At 36.3% G+C, this 20,871-nt stretch overlaps 1 protein-coding gene across 3 annotated transcripts in view; it reads right to left on the bottom strand.

Annotated features, from left to right (window-relative positions):
* Positions 1-20,871, bottom strand: part of EEIG2 (EEIG family member 2) — a 35,692-nt gene that overhangs the window by 6,854 nt on the left and 7,967 nt on the right. Inside the window, exons 2-11 of one of the 3 annotated variants that reach the window (XM_057429072.1) lie at positions 11,396-11,516; positions 10,695-10,724; positions 10,094-10,210; positions 8,781-8,827; positions 4,756-4,862; positions 3,676-3,771; positions 2,956-3,136; positions 2,744-2,871; positions 2,279-2,348; positions 612-1,269 (exon numbers count right to left, since the gene is read on the bottom strand). In XM_057429072.1, the coding sequence (XP_057285055.1) occupies positions 1,227-1,269; positions 2,279-2,348; positions 2,744-2,871; positions 2,956-3,136; positions 3,676-3,771; positions 4,756-4,862; positions 8,781-8,827; positions 10,094-10,210; positions 10,695-10,724; positions 11,396-11,516 (940 nt within the window). In that variant the 3' untranslated portion in view covers positions 612-1,226. Of the gene's footprint in view, positions 1-611; positions 1,270-2,278; positions 2,349-2,743; positions 2,872-2,955; positions 3,137-3,675; positions 3,772-4,755; positions 4,863-8,780; positions 8,828-10,093; positions 10,211-10,694; positions 10,725-11,395; positions 11,517-20,871 lie in introns of those variants that run through there. The other 2 variants (XM_057429073.1, XM_057429071.1) reach the window with 2 other exon arrangements.

Raw genomic sequence — 20,871 nt, 5'->3', positions numbered from 1 at the left:
TTTCTTGCCTGTCAGGCAAATCATTATTTGTGCAAATTTAAATACAGTACATTGACCTTAAAGTAACAGTGGACAGATAAGGAAGAAATGTTCAACAAATTTGTTGCACAGTAAGACTTTTTCAGAGTATAGAGTATGTCTACAATAAAGTGCTTCTCTTAAGTTATACCGATAATAGTATAGATGTTTACCTAGTTTTAAAGCTAAAATTGCTTAGTAAATGGTTTAATTTCCCTATACCTCCCTAATCCCGCAAGGCACATTCAACACGTAAGCAAAGCACTAACTGTGAAGGATTCAGCTACAATAAAAAGTTCTAAGTGGTAGTAAACTACTGACTAGGTTTGTAAACAGTACTATCCCATTGAATCTCAAGGTTCATGCATTATTTGAGTTTCTGTGGAAGCAGCTTTTGAAATCCAGACTTAACAATCAAGCCAGCTTTCTTGATAATACGCTACTGTGCCTTAGTATTTTATGTGAAATCCCACTTCTTTTGTCACTTGCGTGAAAACAGATGTCAAGTTTCATGCATTAAAAGCCTTTAGACTTCATTTACACTTAACAGAACTGGTCACTGCCTGGTTTAGATCTATTATGTTTTGGTTTTTGGTTTGTTTTTTTTTTCCTTTTAAATGCATGTGAAGTTCACCTCTACAGTTCAACCTTATAATGAATTTATGATCAGTACTTTTAAGAGGTTTTTGTTATGTTAAAACATAGCTATGCTATTTTGTGGAGGCCTGAACTTTGACTTAATAATGTTGACTTGATAGAAGTAGTTATGTTCTGTAAGACTAAAATGGCAGGTAGGATCAAATTGAGTAATTAATTTCTTCAGGTTCATTTAAGACCAGCTTTAAGAATCTTCTCTAGAAAAGAAGCTATGAACAAAGTACATCACCACAAATGATCTCTTGTATGAAATAATGAAATCTCATTTTATCATGCTTCTAAAAATGTTTTGCACAACTTAAAGAGCAGGCAATTCCACTAACATCAAGTGGATCTTAAAAAACAGTCCAACTACTTGCACAAGGTATACATAGCTATACATTGCCTTCATACCACAGAAGATGAAGCTCTGTGAGCAAGAGACATTCCATTTCCTTTCAAGAAAAGACCACATTGAGTTGATCTTGGCTTTGGCAACTTTTGCAACAGAACAAACACCACCAAGTTCCAATGCCAGAGCCCTGAGTTTTCCTCTTGTTTGTCATTCTAGTCTAGCGTTTTATCACCACTTGCTCATACGCTCCAGATCCTACTCTGAAAGAATGTTTGGGAAAAGTTAATTCAGTTGCAATTTAATTGGAAGCTAAACAGCAAGTGTCGCAAACCAGTGAATTCAGAGTTTAAAAAACCCCAAATAGCCACCTCCCCCCCCCAAAAAAAAACAACGGAGCAGCTAGTACCACAATAGCTACATGTGAAGGGTGGAAAATACATGGAATTAGCATGCCTCTGAGTAACCTACAGTTTAATACATGAAAGTGTTTTGTGTTATACTGCAGTAAAAATGAATTATAAATAATCTTACTGAGAAGAAGTTATTGTTGGGCCTCTCTTTAGTTCCTTAAACATTATGCTCTGACCCCAGTCATATCATATGCTGATAATTGTCTTATATATATATATTTACACATAGACAGATAAATGTATTTAAAACAACAGTGATGGTCTTATGATAAGATACAGGAAAAATATCTCTCCTAAAACAACTACAAGAAAATAATCTGAAGCAGATAATTAAAGAAGAGAGTTTAGGGCTACCAGTAGTTGAAAGATGAACAAGACCTTGAATCAGGAATAGTGTAGTGTAGAGAAACAGAAGGAGTTGTGAGCAAAATTAAAGTGAAGAAAATCAGGCTTGTTATCAGGAGGATGTATAAAGCTGGATATTGTAAAGGCAAATGTGTAAGAAAACACTTCAGACTTTCTTCCAGCTCCAGAGAGTGATGTAGTAAGTCTGTAGAGCTAAGATTTCAAACTGGTGCCTGTTTCCTGTGTCCATACTGAAACACTGCTCAGTTCTGAAAACTTTGGAACTGAAACTCTTCAGAACCTCTGGAAGTTATAATTCTAATGCTGGCACATCAGTTCTGTTTTGGAACTAACCTATGTGCTTTGTTTTAAAGCCTGGAAATCTAGTTCTTTTGGTGCTTTTAAATGATACAGAATAGAAAGATACAATGATTAATGATGTATGTACAGAACAACTGTATAAGATGCATTTTTGTTGCGTATTATTTATGGATTGGTTGTTAATGCTACATACCTGTTAGGTAGATGATGGCTTCCAAAAGAAGTGCTTCCACCAGGGCCCACAAATAATCTTAAGCCTTCTTCTAAAATGCAGGGGAATTAACATGTTAGCTTCCTTTAATATTGCCTTAGTGAAACTACATCATTTTAAATCTACCCGTTTTGTAACTGATACACTGAGATGCAAATACTTTAAGTAATGAGGAACCAAACTTCATATGGTGTATGTTGGAGGAACTACCTTTGTAGGTAGATTTGCCCCTGCTTTTTTCCTTCTAGGCTTAAAGTAATTTTCTGCCAAAGTTACCTAAGTCATGCCTTTCAAACTTCTGGGAGACAGGATAAAGGAGAAAATCTAGTGATTCATGTGCACTGTCCTTATGACTACAAGCAACAGGGACTACAAAGAGAGTGGATTTTCCTAGGGCCTGTAATGTGCTTAGGGAAACCCCCTAAGCTTCCTTATTTATTTCCATACCTTCTGCACTTGAGTCTAAACTGAAGTCTTGACTCTGGAGTATTTTTTCAACTATATCATCAGCATCAACTCTGGTAGCATCAACCCTCTTCAGCTGTGACTCCACAGAGTCTTGTTTTACAGGATGTCTGCAAAAATAAATATATTTAGGCTCTTAGAAGTGATACAGTAAATTGTACTTTACTTCTGCTAGGTAAGGCTGTCAAAGGTACCTGCAGACTTTTTCTGATGGTGCATCTTTAACAGATGTGTCGATATTAGTTACTTTTGGCTCAGACTCGTCACATGGCTCCAGAATACTTCCAATTCCTGTTGAGGTACTACCCTCTGAGGTGTTTCTCCTGTGAGAGAGTTCAGATAGACTGGATGCTCTAGAGTGACATGTGCTGTATCCTGTTGGGAAAGTGCAGGAGAGCTAGGTCAGGCATGTTCTTGAGGGCCAAGATCATTACTTATATTTTACCATCCTGAAAGCAGAATTTTTTCTTTTTTTGTAAAGACACTTCAAAAGCCTTGGAATGCATGTGCATACATCAGCTAGGCAATCCACTTTGTGTTTTGTATTCTAGCACATGCTGTTTCCTTTTTGTTCTAACTCCTGCTTCCTAACAAATATAATGACTTGGTGTCATTACTTCCACTTCAGCTTTTAGAGCTAAGTCTTCATTTCTGTGTTACTTGTTTTTACACATGGAAGAGGTAAAAATATCATTCAGATGTATCATTAATTGGATGGAGCTAAGGGAAGAAGTTGTCTCACATCTGAACAGATAATTCATTGTGCTTTTAAGAGGAAAAAATGTTACCCTCCACACACCTGAAATGCCTAGGAAAACCTTTCAACTTCAAACACATAAAGTATACTTTACTACAGTCTAGAACTATGAAAGTAAATAAACCCTAAAATTCACAACAAAATTGTTAACAGCTACCTGACAGTTTTGACTGCTGACTTGCATAGCTTGATGTTCTGGAATGTCCACTTGCACCAAGTTCATCTGGGACTGAGGCACTCTTTGACGAGACATCTGCAACATGTGCAAATCAGATACTGTTATACTGTTGCTAAAGCCAGCTTTGTTGTTTCTTTGTCTGTAATTGTGATTAGACTCAAATGTCTGATTTCCCAGAAGGATTAGGGATTTGACACTGCTCTTCTACAAACCCTTTGAAGAGTCAAGTGCTGCAAAAATACCATGGATGTTAACAAATACGCATTCCTTAAAAAAAATATAGAAGTATCATGTTTCTGTCCAAGTAAAACAGAGTACCATTGGATTAGAAATATTTACATGAAATGTTACTCTAGGTTTGTCTACTGTTGACATTGAAGAGATTACCATGCTTTCCTTGGTATTATAGTAGAATGGTATGATAGATGTTTTCTGGCTGAAAAAGTAACTGTGGTTAATACAACTTAAGCTGTGTATGGTGGAAACTAATAACTAATGAGCTTTTTAAGAATCTGAAGCTTGTAAAAAAAAAACACAGAAAATGAAACATCTCACAAAAACAAAACCCACAAACCCCCTGCCAAATTCCAACTTGTAATAGAGTGGTTTAATGGTATTTTTTTTATAATAGTCTGAATTTCAGAGTAACCACTTCAGTTTTTAACAATACTTAGAACTTTTACCACTCAAAATTTACCACTCTAAGTTACACATATCCCGATGATTTGTAAATTGTAAATCAAGGGCCAGATTAAATGCTCACTCAAAATACAATTCCACAACAATCAAAAAATGTGTCACACAGAACATGTAATATTTAAAATGTTAAAAAGAAGGTAAACTATCAGTCCAATTTCTGATCTTTCCATTAAATAAACTGTTACAAAAGTAAAAAAGAGAGATTCCACTGATGTCATCTAGGAGAGTGTGTCTCAACAAATAACCAAAGAAGGTCCCTTTGTGGGCCAACTGTCATCATCCCTTTAAGATTTTGTACATCTCCTTGAAGCTATGAAGCCATTATAAAAGAACTGAGAAATTAAGAGCATTATTTTATACCTGCTATGCCCAGATGTACTACTTTTAAGTTTTCTCCACCTTTCCTGTCTTCATTAAGAGGTTCTGATTCTCCAGCAATTGCTATAGACATTCCTGTGGAAGGAGGCCTGTAAGAAAAAGGTGGTTAAGTTTCGTTGTACTTACGTCGTTAATTCTGCTGTAATTCCTTCAAATTGATCAGCACAGATTTTTCAAGTAAGTTGGCATAATTTATACTATGCTTCAAGTTAATATGCTTGTGACTTTTCTGAAAATATGGTACCTAGCCCCCTGTTAAAAAGATAAAAAAAGGGAAAATATAGAAATAAAATCAATCTGCTCAGCTCTCAACCCTTCAGGTTCCTTGGAAAGTCTTTTCCTTTTTTGATGGTTAATGGAGTGATATGTGCTTGTTTTCAAGTTCTTAATTATTTAAGTCTATGAACTAGGCTGATTTACATGCTAAGAATATATACAATACAGTACTTCATGGAATACATGACAAGATGGTAAGTTTAAGAAATGAAACACCATGCAACAACAGTTGGCCTGCTTGACTTGTACACTGTGATGTTCTTTGTTTTATCTCTGTTACAAGACCTGAGGAGATTCTGGGCTGCAACCCTTCCTCTCCTAATAGTGGGGCCAATGTTACCATCTCCGTGTATTCCACTCTGCATTCTACCTCCTGCAAAATAAAAAGAGCATCATGCACAACATATTTTATATTTGGTTCAGTATTTTAAAAGTTTTGTGTAATGGTTAAATGCTTGTTTCAGTTTATACCAAGACATAAAGGGATATTTTTAAATTACTAGACCTCTTAAGTTTGTGTTTTACTAGTACAAAAGAATCTAATTAGAAAATGGCAAAGTTAAAGTAACCTTCTCTTGCAAGGAAGTACAACTAAAATACGTTTCAAGATGTTACCTACCTACAGTTTTTCTAATGCTTTGTTATTTTTGACTTTGGGAACAGACTATTAGTCTGCATATAAATGGATTTTTTAAACATTTTTAGATTTGACATATTCAGTAAATATTGTCTTTGTAAAGTAACATATCACTCCTTGTGTTTTAAAGAAAAGAAAGAAAAAGTGCTTCTAGAAATACAATGCTTGTGTGACTTCCTATCTTAGTTAGGAAAGCAAGAACTGAATGCTTTCAGGGATGTCACCCCAGATCAAACACCAAGCCTCCTAAGCTGCCTCATAAAATATGTAGCTGATTTCAGTCGTGTAATTGCTTTAAGGTTTATTTTTTTTTCTTCTGTGAAGGACATCTGGATTAGATAAATTTTTTGTTCTGCTTGTGTTGAAAGTTTACTTTCCAGGAGATGGTTATATCATCAGTTTGTAAGAAAATGCCAAGTCTGGATAATTTCAGTTAGAGATTTTTTCCTAGGGAGCTAGAAAACTATTTAGGTACTAATTTGAACTCCTTCAGTACCAGCCAGTAAGAACAGGAACACATTGTTTATTAGTATGCAGGGTTAATGATTAGTTAGATGCCTTTGAGAAATTGTTTATCAGTACCAGTGATGTGTTTGTTAATAGCTCTGACTCAAAAGTAAATCAAGAGGGGCTAAATAACTAGCAACACAGAAAAGCTTTGCCCAATCAAATTCAGCTAATGCCATCTTACTATTTATTCAGTAAGCACAAGATGAGCTTTTACAGCATTCTGTTCGTTTTGAAGGTTAGGAGAGCAGAAAGGGTCTTTAATGGTGCAAGCAGACACTGAAGAGTTCCTGTGGTGAATCATCTGAGCTAGACTGATGCAAGCAGCATTCTCAGATTTCCTCAGAAACGATGGTAAGGACACAGCTACAGCAATAATGCACAAGGTCTCGAGTTGCTACTCGAGTTCTTGATTGTCCTAATTACACCAGAACCTACCTCAAACTAGCTAAAACCTACAAATCATAAGCTAATTCATACTTGTACCTGAGACTGAGTTAAGAGATCAGTGCTGCTTTTCTTGGAGCTGCAGCCTCATTTCGCTTTAATTGCAATCTTTTTAACTTAAAGAAGACTTGAATATATGTTCACTGCTACAGGTGAAGTGTGCATGAGATTGTTGTCCGTAGTCATTGGATTATTAAGAGGGACATTGATTGCTTACATTAATCTGATAAGAGATGAATTTAAAATCAGTTTATGATAATATTTTGAATAAAAACCATAATCCATACTGAAGTAAAAGCGTTTGAGTGTAGCAGTTTGTAAGCAAGCACTATATCTTTACAATGGCAGATACCTTAGATGAAATGTAAGGTCTGAAAGTATAAAGGAAGGTTGCAAACCTATACAAAAAGTTGAGATTGACGTAACAGGAGTGAAGCTAGCAGGTTTTTTCCAGATTATTTTCCTTAAACTCATTTTTTCTTTTCAAGCTATATGTGATACTTGGAATTCTGCTTTAGATTGTTTTTGAAAGGGCCAACATGAGAACAAGGATGTTGTCTCAGACTAAAGGTCTGTCTAGCCTTGTGTCCTGTTTCTTTCAGCAGCAAACAACAGATGCTGAGAGAACATGACACAGGTAGTAACCCATCTCCTGAATATTCTTCCAGTATCTCATTTGTAAGTGCTTGAGCACTTGATGTTTTATGATGAATAGCCTGCAATAATTTTTCATTCAGGAATTTGTTTTAATTTTTTCTTGAGCTTTTAGTATTCACAACGCAAGGAGTTCCACAGCGTAATCACATATTATGGTAAGAATTTTGATTCTGTCTTCTAGTTTCAGTATAACAGTGTGGTCAATGAAGGGAACTGTAGAAAAAATTGAGTTAAACTAGAATCAAGTTTATTTTGAAGGAATTATGTAATCAACCCTTCCCTAAATATCTTGTGACAAGTAAAATACAACTAAGTTGATTTAAACATGATCTAAACAAAATTGCCATACACTGTCATGTAAAACGAGAAAAGATTGACATTGAACTGTAAAGCACATACACTTCAAAGAACCCAGTCTACCAACATTGTGAATTACAGAAAAGCAATGGCATTAAGAATCTTGGCAAGTACTGAGGAGTTTTCCACACTGCATTCATGGAAGCAGATTCTATACGTATTTCTAAGCCTATCCTTAGAATTAATGGCTTTCAGGTTGTTATAAAGTATCTCTTATAATACAAATGACATGGGAGCTCTTCACTTCCTACTGATTAGGATACTTAAGTCATGGTTAGCAGTAGCCACTGGCACTGTTTCAGCGTAGCTATCCACTCAGCTTAGGTGTCCCGTAACAAAATGGCCCATTAGAAAGAAAGCAACAATTTCATCTTACTCATGACTAGGTTTTTCCTTAGCCTGCACAGTTTGTCTGTTCTGTGGTTAGTTATGGAAGCTAACATGCTCTGGCGAAAATATATCATTTCATTAACTATAGATTAAGGACAATGAGGCCAAAGGATCCTGAATACATCGCTCTGTATTTTCCTAGCTACCTCTCCCCTCAGATGTTACCTCTTGCATCTTTTACTAAGTTGCATAATGTCTTTGCTAACAGAGAAATATCTGTAAGTGTTTTCTCTTGTACTAACTCATATCACACTTCTGGTTTTGGGTTTGGGTTTGGTGGGTTTTTCTAGTTGTTATTTTGTTTTGTTTTTTTTGTTTATAAATCTTTTAAAATCACCTGAGACTTGTGAATAAAAGGTATAAAAGCACATTTTCCAAACACAAGTATTAATCAAATCACCCCATACCAAGAATAATTATATAACCTCACAGTAGGAACAGTTTCCTATATGGTTTTTGTTTTCATTATTTATTTATTTACAGGTTTGCAGGCTAGTATTGTTTGCTAGAAAATATACTAAGTATTCAGCAGCAAGGAGAATTATGAGACTTCTACTGTTATTTTTGCCATGTTAGCCATTATTCAGCTACCATCCCATTTGTTTCTAACTTTTTTTTTTTGTTAATATTGTTGTCAGATTGGAAAGATTTATAAATGCAACTTAGAAGTGTAATTCTGAACATGTAATGTATGACCAAAACACTATCCCGCACAGATTTTTTTTTTTAAACTTACGTTTTAAAGCATGGGTCTCCAGACATTAGCTGCATATTGATCAAAACCTACACATGAATAAAACAAAAACCCACTGTAAGAAGAGAAATGGAGTTGGTCTCTGATACATGGTCATGTCACTACCTTACACTTGCCACAAATCTTACATGTAATTAAAACAAAATGACATCTTCACATATGCAAGTAAATACACGTATGCAAAAAAGCTAGCTTTTTTTTTCCTAGTACACATGCAGACAACACAAAATGGCATTTAAGGTAACATAGTTACATGTACAAGATTCTGCAAAAGATACATAGATCAAGAAGACTCTTAGAATCATTAATAGTTAAGATGGCTTTAATTAATTAATTAAGCTTAAAATGGCTTTAAGGGAAAAAATAAAGAGACAGGAAATCTAAAAGATTAATGAGCAAACAGAATATTGTTTAAAATAGTGGGTGCTGAATTATGTTCTTTGCCGAGAGTGTTTAGCAAACAGCTAGCATACAAGAGCTGGTTGTGCTAACACCAGAGGTAAATAAAACCACAAAAGGGTAAATAATGCTGTAGGACAATAATTCAGTGAGAAGGCTTGCTAGCTGGGTCAAAGCCATCAATTAAAAAGTTTTCTTTTTAAAGTCTGTCTTTAAGAAATCACATAGTCCATGCTTAAACAGTGTGTTCAGTAGTGTCAGAAATTAATCCTAGTGTCTTGGAAATTTTTTTTATTCACTTTTTTATTATTTTTTTTATTCACTTGTAACATTCTGTATGTAATGATTTTGAGGTTTATGCAGCTTACTCCATTTTTTATACTCCTTGGATTAATGGGAGAGAATGGCAGGGTGGGTTTCTTGCAACAATGCTCCCCAATTATTACTTTCATTACTATCAAACAGAAAAGGGGAAGTTCCAGAAGACATTGAGGTGTTGAAGCTGGCTTATACATAAATAAGCCAATTAGGAGATTCACTCTTATAAAGCTGCACAGGAAGTTGTCCAGTCTTAAAGATATAATCACTATACATAGATATGAATGTATTAACTTTTTCATCATACTTTCCTATTCCTTTGTTCGATTCCTGTTAGACTATGAATACCGTTTGAAAGCTTTTCTTTTACAGCTATCCAACTCTTTTACAAAGAATAGGACAAATCCTGTTTTGACTGCATGGATTTTAATGATTCTTTCTAAACAGTGCTGATGTTTTTACTTTAAATAGCATTCCTTCTAGAAAGAGGTTCACCAAATATGCTTTAAATTTCATTGTGTTTAATAATATTTGTTCTCTGCTTTATTAGTTTAAGTATCATAAAGAAAACAAATTACTTTGAGAATGGAGTTATCCTGTCTTGTATTTTTGGTATCATAACCTTCCAGTAAACATCGACGAGTGGTATTTCCTGATCCAGCAAACTCTGCAAGATTTAGGTCTGCAAATCCCAGCTGTTAAAAGAAAATGACAAAATTAGTAGTAAGCATATTACTTGTACTTGTTGCATGCACAGCATTGAGTACCACCAACAGCAGTTTCTCTCAGATATGAAAAAGAGGATACCCTTTAATGGGAGTGGCCCAAGGCAAAAAGCCTTGGCTCTTTGAGAGTGTGAAATTCTGCATAATTCTGTTTTCAGTCTCAAGAAAGAAAAAGAACGAGAGTTTTCTGTATTTGTAAAAGTAAACAGATGCAGAAGGGTTTACTTTTATCAACTCTTTTAACATACTAAATTGAAAGAAAAAAGCATTCTGGTGGTATAATATTTATTTATTAAACACACTGATCAAGAGTTTCAACACCACTGTGTCACTATAATGCACATAATGAAATCATGGGTTATAGGAGTAGTATTCTGGAATTACTTTAGAAGGACATAAAATTACAAGAAAGAAAAGGTAATTAATGGGTAAAATTAGATACATCTCAATTTACCTTTGCATATGCCTTTCCTCCTTTTAACTCCTAGGAAAAAAGAGAAATGCCGTTAAGCTATTAAACATACTGACTGGGTTTTTTGTTTGTTTTGGGTTTTCTTATTTTTTTTTAAGAAAAGCAAAAACTAATCTTAATTTTAAAATAGCTCAACACACATTTGCTAGGCTGTGCTGCTGTCATTTAGAACTTAGTGTTAATAATGTTCTCTGTGCAGGCCAGCAGGAGACTGTCATCTTGCGGAGAGGCAGAAGGATGCGTGCCTGATGCCAGCCAGTATTTGGCTCTTGCAAAGTCTAGCCCCAAAAGTAGGGCGTGCTGCATTAAAAATTCTTAGCATAGTTCAAGACTTCTAAGTTTACTGCTGAAGTATCTTCAGGATATCGTAAGTAAATTTAGGATAGATACTTCTCACCCTTCTTAGAAGTATCTATCAAGGGCTAACTTTATAAAGACTGATGAGTGATGACTTCGCTATCCTGCTGGAATAAGTGTTTCTTTCCATAAGAAAAAGAAATGCAATTAATTAGTCAAACTATGGTAATTAATAAGATTACTATGAAATTTCTACTAGAAGAATACCTGACATGGTTGCAGCTAAAATTTACTTTATGAAATTTATCAGACATTTAAAAATTAAACCAAAACAAGTAAAGAAAGAACAGGAAAAAAGGAGAGAAGGGAAAAGAAAGGCTACTTACCTTCCTTACAGACACCCTGCAAATGCAAGTATCCAAAATCCCTGTTGTGGCACTGGCACTGATTTTACACATAAATAAGAACTTTTTCTTCCAGCGGACACAGTTTGCCTGTACTACTTCCCTGCAAAAAGAGAACATGTTTCATATTACTTGCACATACATTCAGGACCATAAAATAAAATAGGACAGCTCAAGAACAAACACTGGTTGTAGAGTAGTCATGTCATGCAAAATCAGTTCATGGTCTGAATCATCATTCTGCATTCTTCTCTTTGTGTAGCAAGACTAATAATTGTTTCAAACCTTGACCACAGTAGAAGACCTACAGAAAAATTCAATAGCCAGTGCTTCTGCAAATGAATGGGATCATGATTTCTCCAGTTTGCTTCAGGTGAGTGAAGTTTTCTTGAACATTAGCTCCCAAGCACTGTCTTCCAAGCTGCTGAGCTTTGGAAAGTGCTCAAGATACTGTATTTGACAAGTGTTTGCTCAATACAGAGAAAGAGATATAAGCAGAACCAGGTAAATTTGAGGCCTGGAAAAGTACAAAGGAGATGATGTACTGTAACCAGATAGAAATTCATGCACTTGGGACAAACAGGAATTTCAGGTACATACTAGGACCTTGCTGTTTGAGAGCAAAATAAGACAACTAATATCTGAATGTATTTGGTTATCACAGGAGGATTACAACATGATAGTATCATGTAGCTGAGAAAAGGCAAAATGGAAGATGCTTTCAGCCACATTGATATTATTTTATAAGGTGCAAATGGAACACATTATTCTGCTTGAGTAAATCTGGTTGAGCAAGAACAGACTCAAAAATGAATGGGTACAGGGAAGACAACTAGAAAACTCCTGTACCTTATGAGAATAAATTATGTATAATAAAAATACACTAGTGATTCCAACACTTTAGAGACCAAGTAACATTAGTCACATACAAAGTGGTTAGGACCAAAATAAGGCATAAACAAACACCCATTTAAAACTGAAAATTACAAGGTCTTACACCACAGAGCAAGTTTCTAGAACAGTCTTTCAATAAGTGAAGTAGGAGCAAAAAAATTTTATGGTGTTTAAAGACAAGGTTTGTCAGTTTGTCAATAACAGGAGACAAGGACTGTGATTCTGAGGGACCTCCCTCAGTGATCAGAAGCTCTTGTCTAGTCCCATGTTCCTAAACTCGGAACTGTGGAGAAATTGTCATAATTTCTTCTACCACTGTAGTCATTTGAGTACAGTCTTCACATATTAGGGCAATATTTGTCCTTTTTCTGCCATTTTTTCTAGTAGATACATTACTGTGTTTTGTATTAACTTCTTAGAGCATCTTATTATTGAAGAGCCAGTTTGACATCTTTAACAGAGGCAGGATTCTCCACATGAGCAGGAGTCAGAGTTTACCACATGTATGGAGAAATGATGAATTGCAAGGCTCACACAGAAGCTCTGAATTGTTGTGCTGGTGAGACTGCCAGCTACACTTCTCACAGGCACTGTAACTTCCTAAGGTAGGAGTAAACTAGCCTGTTTGCAATGAGTCAGTTTAATGACCACAACAGAGTAACGGATTCTGATGACACAACACTGAGTCATATTCCAGCATGTGACTGAAAGGAACAGGCTCCGTACACCATGAGCTACCTTTTATCCGTTGTGTTTTACGTTGTAAACTTTCCTGTGCCTTGGAAAAAAAAAAATTCAAACCCCAAACTGCCAGTGTATGAGTTTCTTAAATCCAAAGTAGAACTGGAATTCAAAAAAAGCAAATTACAAATAGTTACATAGTTCCTGTACTGGAAATAGGCTCAGGCAAGAAGTCATCACGTAAAATACAACCTTAAGGAGATTAAAGGGATATTTCATAACTGCTAACATTTGTTATGCTTAAAAGGCCTAAGAATAACTGTTGTAGCTCTTATGTGATAGTTGCTCAACTCTCAGGTGAAGAAAATAGTCAGGTAGATACCCACTGTGAAGCAGAACACAGCTATCCAAGTACAGGGGTATCCAGGGTCTGCATATTTGCAGGTGTCATATGCTGTAATTAAAGATAACGCAACTCCTGAGAACACTCTACTTTGTTTTTTTCTGCAGATGACAATGGTCCAGCCTTACTCAAAGTAACTTAAAAATGAAATCTTCAGAATTGAGTTTAAGTTCTTTTTTCCCCTAAGTAATAATTTAACCTAAAACCAAACCAAACCAAAAAAACCACCACCAACAAAATAGAATGCCCTCTTCTGTCATAGGACATCAAAAGCAGTTTTACCACAAGCAGGAAAAAAAGGAGCAAAACCTTTTACATGACCTGACTAGCCAGGTTTTTTCTTCAGATAGAGAGGGGATATTTATGTCACTATCTTAAGTCATCAAGAAGTACTCTGACTTTTCTGTCAGCAGTTCTATCAGGATAGACTGAGAATGCTAGAACCTCATGAAACAATACCAAATGTCCTCTCGTGAGCACCAGATGCAGCAGACTGCATTGATACTGAAAGACAATACACTTGCTCATCGCCTCAACCCTGCTGCTAGTCACCCTAACTTTCAGGAGCCTGTAGAATTAAAAAGACTGAGCAAGAAGGTGAACTTGCATGCAGATTAACTAAATGATATGGTTGGTCAAAGTTTTCTATCACTGAACCCATCAGATTTTGGCACACTGGTAATATTCTTCCCCAAAACCCCCAAACATATAGACAGAAAAAAATCCCAGAATCAGGTTTTATATCTAGTTTCAGCACAGAGTAAGAATCTCAGTTTTAACACATACTTAAAAAACCTCTACATTTAGAGAATAATTAAAAATGCTGTTGCCTAAGCAAAGTGATTGTTGTAGTGGCTGTCCTGCTGGAATGTAAAGAATTGCTGAAATTAAACCTTACCAGAAAATACTGAAATACATGCAAGTATACAAACCTTTTTTAAGTTTCAAAAAGCAACAATTCTTAATCCTTTGACAACCTTTTCCTGCATTCTGTCTCCACTCTCAGGCATTCCAGCTATGGCCATGAATCCACAGGGAGCCTGCATTTGCACATCACTGTGCATTCAATAGTATCTGCAAAACAATTTGCCTTGACTGTCCTTTTGGAAACGAAAAGCAGTGTAGATTTTCTGCTATTCATTAAAATGCTGTAAAACAATGCTACAAGACCGAAAGTGTTCACTTATCTTCCATAAAGGTCAGAAAATCCCTTCTCATATCATCTATTCATCATACAAGTAGGACAGTTGTCATTGCCCTTACCACCCTTCCCTTATCACCCAAGATACCATTGGGACTACCAGTAACAGAATCACATTTTCTCCTGTTCATCATTGTGCTAAGTTCTTTTAGTGTTTTTACATCTGTAGCATTTCCAGTAACTAAGTAATAATATTTTTTCGTACAAAAAAAAAAAGTTTCTGTAAACTCATAAGGTCAAAATAATGTGCCAAAATCTTTGTGTAACTCTCAGTATTACAGTTTCTGTTTCTCAGAACAGCTTTCCACCTCCATAGCAAACTACAGTTTTGCTGTAAAAACAGCTTTACATTGTAGAGTTACATAGTATTCCAGACATCACTAACATTATAGTAAAACATGTTTTAGTGAACATTAAATGTATTTTGGCTTGTAAATACAAGATAAATATAAGTAACATCTGCTTGAGAAATGTGTCCTTAAAACTTTTAAAGATTTTGATTTCAACATACCAATACTACTGTATGTATAACATTGTTCAAGTAAGGCGAATAGCACAAAACCACTACTTTTTTGGAAGATTCAGTCTACTCATGTCACAGGTTAGGCCTTATTCAGGCAAATAATTTAATAAATATTAAATAGGATGATCAGGATTTTAAGTTTTACAAACAAGAAAGTAAAAGTTACAAGAAAAAGGCCTCAGTTATAGAAATTGATGCTTTAATTCTTGTAAAAATAAATTCACATAAAACCACAAATACCCCTTCCTCCCTGTAAGAATGTCAAAAAAGTGTAACACTGGCACACTGTTTCAAAAAAACAAGATATTTGAAATATTTGTACATGATCTGCAAAAAAACCTCAAGCATCTGCCCCCACTCCACCAAACAGTTCTAATTCCATTATATAAAGAAAAAAAGATGTATTTTAATGAATGTAATCTTTGTGTAAAGAAAAGCACCAGCAAGTTATTCCCCTTGTACTGAAAAAAAGGTCAAATAATCAGGACATTAAACTTTCAACAGTAATATTGAAGTTTATAAGATTCTTAGTTCAGTGAAAGGCCTTTTGAAAATAAACAGTTATATTGATTGGTTGCTATGGAAATGAACCCAGATAACTTCTTGGCAACTGTGCTTTTGCTACAGGGCATGCTGGAGAAAGCTTTCCGTTATGAGTCAGTTTCCTATGAACCTCACAGTCACTTTACCACATGCAAAGCAAAAACAGTTGGTTTATGAATCAAAAAATACTTAGTAACCAAGATGCATTCAAATACACTCTAGGTTGTAGTGCTTTGGTGTAATTCAAACAGTGCTGTCAGTAATATCTAACTGAAAATAAATTGCGCAGACAAATATTTCAAGATAAAATGATTCCGAAGTATAGTAGAAGTTAACATCAGTTTAACACATTGTTTTTCCTTTAGAGGGAGGATTTCACATCGACTAAATTTCAAATGCAAGATTTCAGCTATGGCCAAGTCTTTTTCTGTATGTTTTAGGTACTGTATGCAATTGCCATTTAGAATGATGAATTTTTGTTTCTTCTGATCCACCAAAGAGAAAAATCAGCAAGAAAACCAACGCAAAAGAAACAACAAATCCTAATCCAGTCAACTCCTCATCCTAATTTGCCAACAGGTTATCACCTGGCTCTTTTTTTTTGGAAGGTGTTTATGAAGAGCAGATCATTTGTTCATTTCCACATGGATAAAGGATATGAATAATGGCTTGTTTCAGCAAATAGTTACCAATGCAAAAATAAATCATTTTAAGGACTTTAAGTGTCATGGGAAAAATCTTTTTTTGCCAAATGGAAAAGCTTTGGTAGCAGAGCCTTAGAAATTAAGAAGCTACTGTTGGCATTTTCCAAAATACTGTTTTTCATTAATTACAAAATCATGTAATCAAGTTTTTATCTGAATTATTCTAGATAGCCAATTACTACATTTTGCCATATTAAGATGATTATGTTAAATGGTTTATTTTTCTGGTGCAATTATTTTAGAGCCATTGTTCGCTGAAGAAACATAGTATTGGGAGCATTTTTTTTCTGTTTTAAGATGCCATTCAGCCTTTATATCAGACCACTGTCACATGAAACTACTGGAACTACTTTTGGAATCAGAGTGGTTGGTATGTTTCCTTATGTTATGGAAAGGCGTATTTGCTTAGACTTCTTGCAGCTTTTGGACAGAACATGAGTTACCTACTCACTATAAATACCTTGAAAAAATAGCTCCGTGAGGTAAATGGGAATATTATTATTATTTTTTTAAAGCTGGTAATTTGATAGGAAGGTTGCTTCGGCCTTCTAAGAATTGTTGAGGCCAGTTTCTTAGAGTCCAAAGTACAGTGAATAAAACACCTTTACAGGAGTTATCTCTGAGCAAGTACAACTTTTACAATATTGCCTAAGTTCTGCTTGCTTCTTTTAGGGGAAAATATGTCATGTTGATGAGACAGCCTGAGAGAAGTGAGGCTGCTGCAGCTCCACTCCCCGGATTCAACCAGTAGCAAGGCTGAAGATGTAAGTAAGCCCCTACGCACATCACATGTACAGAGCTGGCCACACAGATCACAGGCATGCAGAGCACTCACAGAAACAGCCAGGACCAACAGCCTCATCCCACTCCCCTCTGGCTGAACATGACATAGGTCTGCTAGCAAGACCTGTATATGTATATATATATAGGCTCAAGAGCTAGCCCGGCTAGATCCCTGATAACATTTACACACTTGCACACCTGCACTTGGTTCAGGTGCTGGCACTACAGGCACACAAATCTCTGACTCTTTGTCCCACCCCAGGGGCTGGCATGTGGCTTCACTCATGTGGTCTCTCCAGTTGCTGGCCCATGATCCCAGGCCACTTGCTAACACAACAGCAACTGAGAATCACAGTCCCACTCTTATGGCTGGCACATAAGTCCTCTTTACTCAGGTCATTCCTGGTGCTGGCACCACAGGCACCTGCGCCCTTTGATGCAGTCTTCAGTTGCTGACAGTCAGACCCCCATACACTCAAAAGAGTGTCCTTTACCCAGGAAAGAGTTAGAATGTAGTTCAATATGAAGATATAATATACTGCACTGATCAGAAACAGTGCATGACCAGACCGATACACCAATCAGCAAACTTTATATCTAGCTGGCCCTTTTATCCTCTTTTTTTGTTATCTTCCCCACACCTCTTCCTCAGAACACCTAAATTCATCCTTTTCTCCACCTTTAGTTCCTCCTTCAAATATCCCATAATAAGCCTCTTCCCCTTCATCCTCTAATACATCTAATAGTGCTATGCAGCAACTCCCCTCAGCCTAAAAGGTGCTTTAGAGTTAGCACAATGTGATGGGTTTCCTGCCTGGACAATGGGTCTGAGGCTCTCCTAGGACATCCCTGGGAAGGGCCTGGACAGGGTGTCCCCTTGTCACGTCCAGGCAATTTCAGTTACCCACCTGCCTCTGTGTCCCTGGGCTTGTGTAGATGGGCCTGGTTTGGGCTGATGGCTCTGTGACAGGCCTGGGAATAGCTGGGGCAGGGTATTATTTTAGCTGCTCCACCCTCCCCTGCTTTTGTTTCCTGCGCTCGTTTGTGGGTGTAAGTAAGAATTTTTATCACCTAACCTAACAGCTTCCCTTCATCAACTTAATAAAGTGAGCTCTGTCCTGATACAAATACAGTGTTTTGTGGATTGGAGTAACAGTTATTTTTCATGTAGGAAATAGTCTTTTAAAATGGGAACAATATCCCATTAATATATATATTTTATATACACACTCACAAACATCTTTCTCCTGCAGAATACCAGAGCACCTAACAAAGAATGCCAATGTCATTATCCTACCCTGCAGAGACATGAGTTAAGGCATTAGCCTATAACCTCACAGTTTAGCAATCACACTTTCAGTGCCCTCAGTGATTCAGGTACTTTATGGTAAGATTTGACCTCTTCTAGGCTATCTGTCTTTAACATTAGGAAGGTATAGAGTTCTCGTTTATACTTGGGAACACATAATGGTTTGGCATGCAAGAGAAGAATACCCTCTTGCACCCCAAAATCTACTTCCATTTAAAATCTCTATAGTCTTGCAGTTGAGGGAAAGATGCAGGGGTTCATGCAAGGAGCTCCCAACTGAGTGGCTGTCTTATCAGTCCACTTCCAAGCAAAACACTGCACTATTCAGTCTCCCAGGGTCTGCCAAGTAGCTCGGTACTTGTAAATCATTAAGAACCTCAGAAATGTAGTCTTCTTGTTTGGTTTAGATCCATACTCATGTCTTTTAATATCTGTACTGTATTTGCAAGCAAAACTATAAACAAGATCACCCAATAGAGTCTGTCACTTCCAATTATCAGTTAGCAGTAAGAATTTTAGTTTTATTTGAAGTAAAAACAAATACAAACAGACAAATATGAAATTAACACAGGTATTTTAAAGCAAATAAAAAGATATAACACCAACAGAAGTACCAATTTTATTCAAATGTATTCTGTGCATCTAATACACAGAGCTTAATATATGTAACATGCTGCCCCTGCACATGCTGCCCCTGCATGTACCAATTCCAACTTCATCATATGAGCATGAAGCTACAAAGGAGCAAAAAAATATTCAGTATAACTTCCCATATAAGTTATGTGATAACCAGAATGCTAAATTTAGTCTTTGTACAGAAAGATGGAACTCTTGAAGTTAAACCTCAGAGCATGATCTCCACAGTATACACTGTAGTAATAAACATGCAAAGCTTCAATTTATTTCTTATATTCAGGAAGAAATACAGTTTACTTTAATATTGTGTTTCCTTTATGTCTGAGGCATATAAGAAGATACATTCCAACAAAAACATTTTTTCCTAAGCATTACAAAAAAAAAAAAAACAACAAAAAACATATAACAAAACCAGTCATTTACAAACAGAGCTTCAGTGTTTCACAAATTTCGGCACTAAGCAAGCCAGCAAACAGCTGGCTCTGCAGGAGGAGCTCCACTTGTTTACAGTGCACAACTCCCCAGTGAATTTGCTGCTAGTACATACAAAACTTTAACAGAGCAATCATTTTCTATTCTACATGTTTTTACTCATAATAATCAGGGTAAATCCTTAACAACATTTCATGTCAGCTATTTCTTACATGTATAAACTGATCATCACATAGAAATAGGGCTGCTTTGGAATACTTTTGCTTATGAAAAACTGCTGGTTCCAGCAAATGCGGAGACCTGAAAGGGAATTAACACTATGAAGGGCAAACAGCATTAGTAAGACTGTAGCCAGCAGTTGAAAGGAAGTGATTGTTCTCTTCTGTAGGACATTTGTGAGTCTGTATCTGCAACACTGCATCCATTTTTGGGGCACTCTCTGTAGAAGAAAGACACTGATAAACTAAAGCAAGTCCTAAGGGGTGTGATGAGGGCCTGGAGTCAGCAATGAGAGGGGTGAAGTACCTGATGCAGAAGTAGGGAACATGGGATTTTTACAATTTGCAGAAGAGGCGAAGGGAAATCCAATTGCTATCTTCAGCCACCTCTGTTGAGCTAGAGAGAAGATGGAGCCAGACATTTCTTAGTGGGGAACAGAGAAAGGAAAAGAGGCAATAACAAGAGAAATTCCAATAAAATAAGGGGGAAAAAATGTTCACAATAAAAATTGTGGAACAGAACAGCAGGTTGTCTACCAAGACTGGAATCCCCATTCTTACAGATTTTCTAAAGTTGATAGTACAGAGGTCTGAACTTCCTGATCTAACTGAAGTTAGTCTTGCTTTGAGCACCAAGTTGGACTACATGGTCTCAAGCAGTTTCCTCCACGCTAAATTGTTCCATGAACAGAAATAGTCTTTAAAATATGAAGGCAATCAGGTGCTCTGGAGCTTGCACATAGCAAACTTATGAGAGCAAAGTACTGTGCTCCATGTACCGTGCTGGGGGCGAGGGCAACAGCACCACTACCAGCTCTTGTAAGCCGAAGCTGTGCCTATTCTCCTGCATAAGCCAGATATATGAAGCATTAAAGCTTTCTCCACCTACCTCTTCCTCTTTTAACAGATGCTGGTCATGCACCTCTTATCAGGAACTTTTTCCTGAAAAGCTTGCTGATGCTGTATCCCTTACCAGTACTTACAGCAGCAAAAGCCTCACAAGAATGAGCCCTGAAAATATCTGCAATAACCAGTTGCATCTCATGCAAAATGCAGTCTATGCAAACATTTTCTCATCTCCTACTGTAGGTCAAAGATGACCCTCTTCAGATCTAATTTTATTTTCTTTAC

This window comes from Pezoporus wallicus, unplaced genomic scaffold (genome assembly GCF_028554395.1).
Source record: "Pezoporus wallicus isolate ANWC-B61680 ecotype Strahan unplaced genomic scaffold, APGP_CSIRO_Pwel_v1 contig_593, whole genome shotgun sequence".
Taxonomy (NCBI): domain Eukaryota; kingdom Metazoa; phylum Chordata; class Aves; order Psittaciformes; family Psittacidae; genus Pezoporus; species Pezoporus wallicus.
Note: the sequence above shows the minus strand (reverse complement) of the source record. Positions and strands in the feature narration are given on the sequence as shown.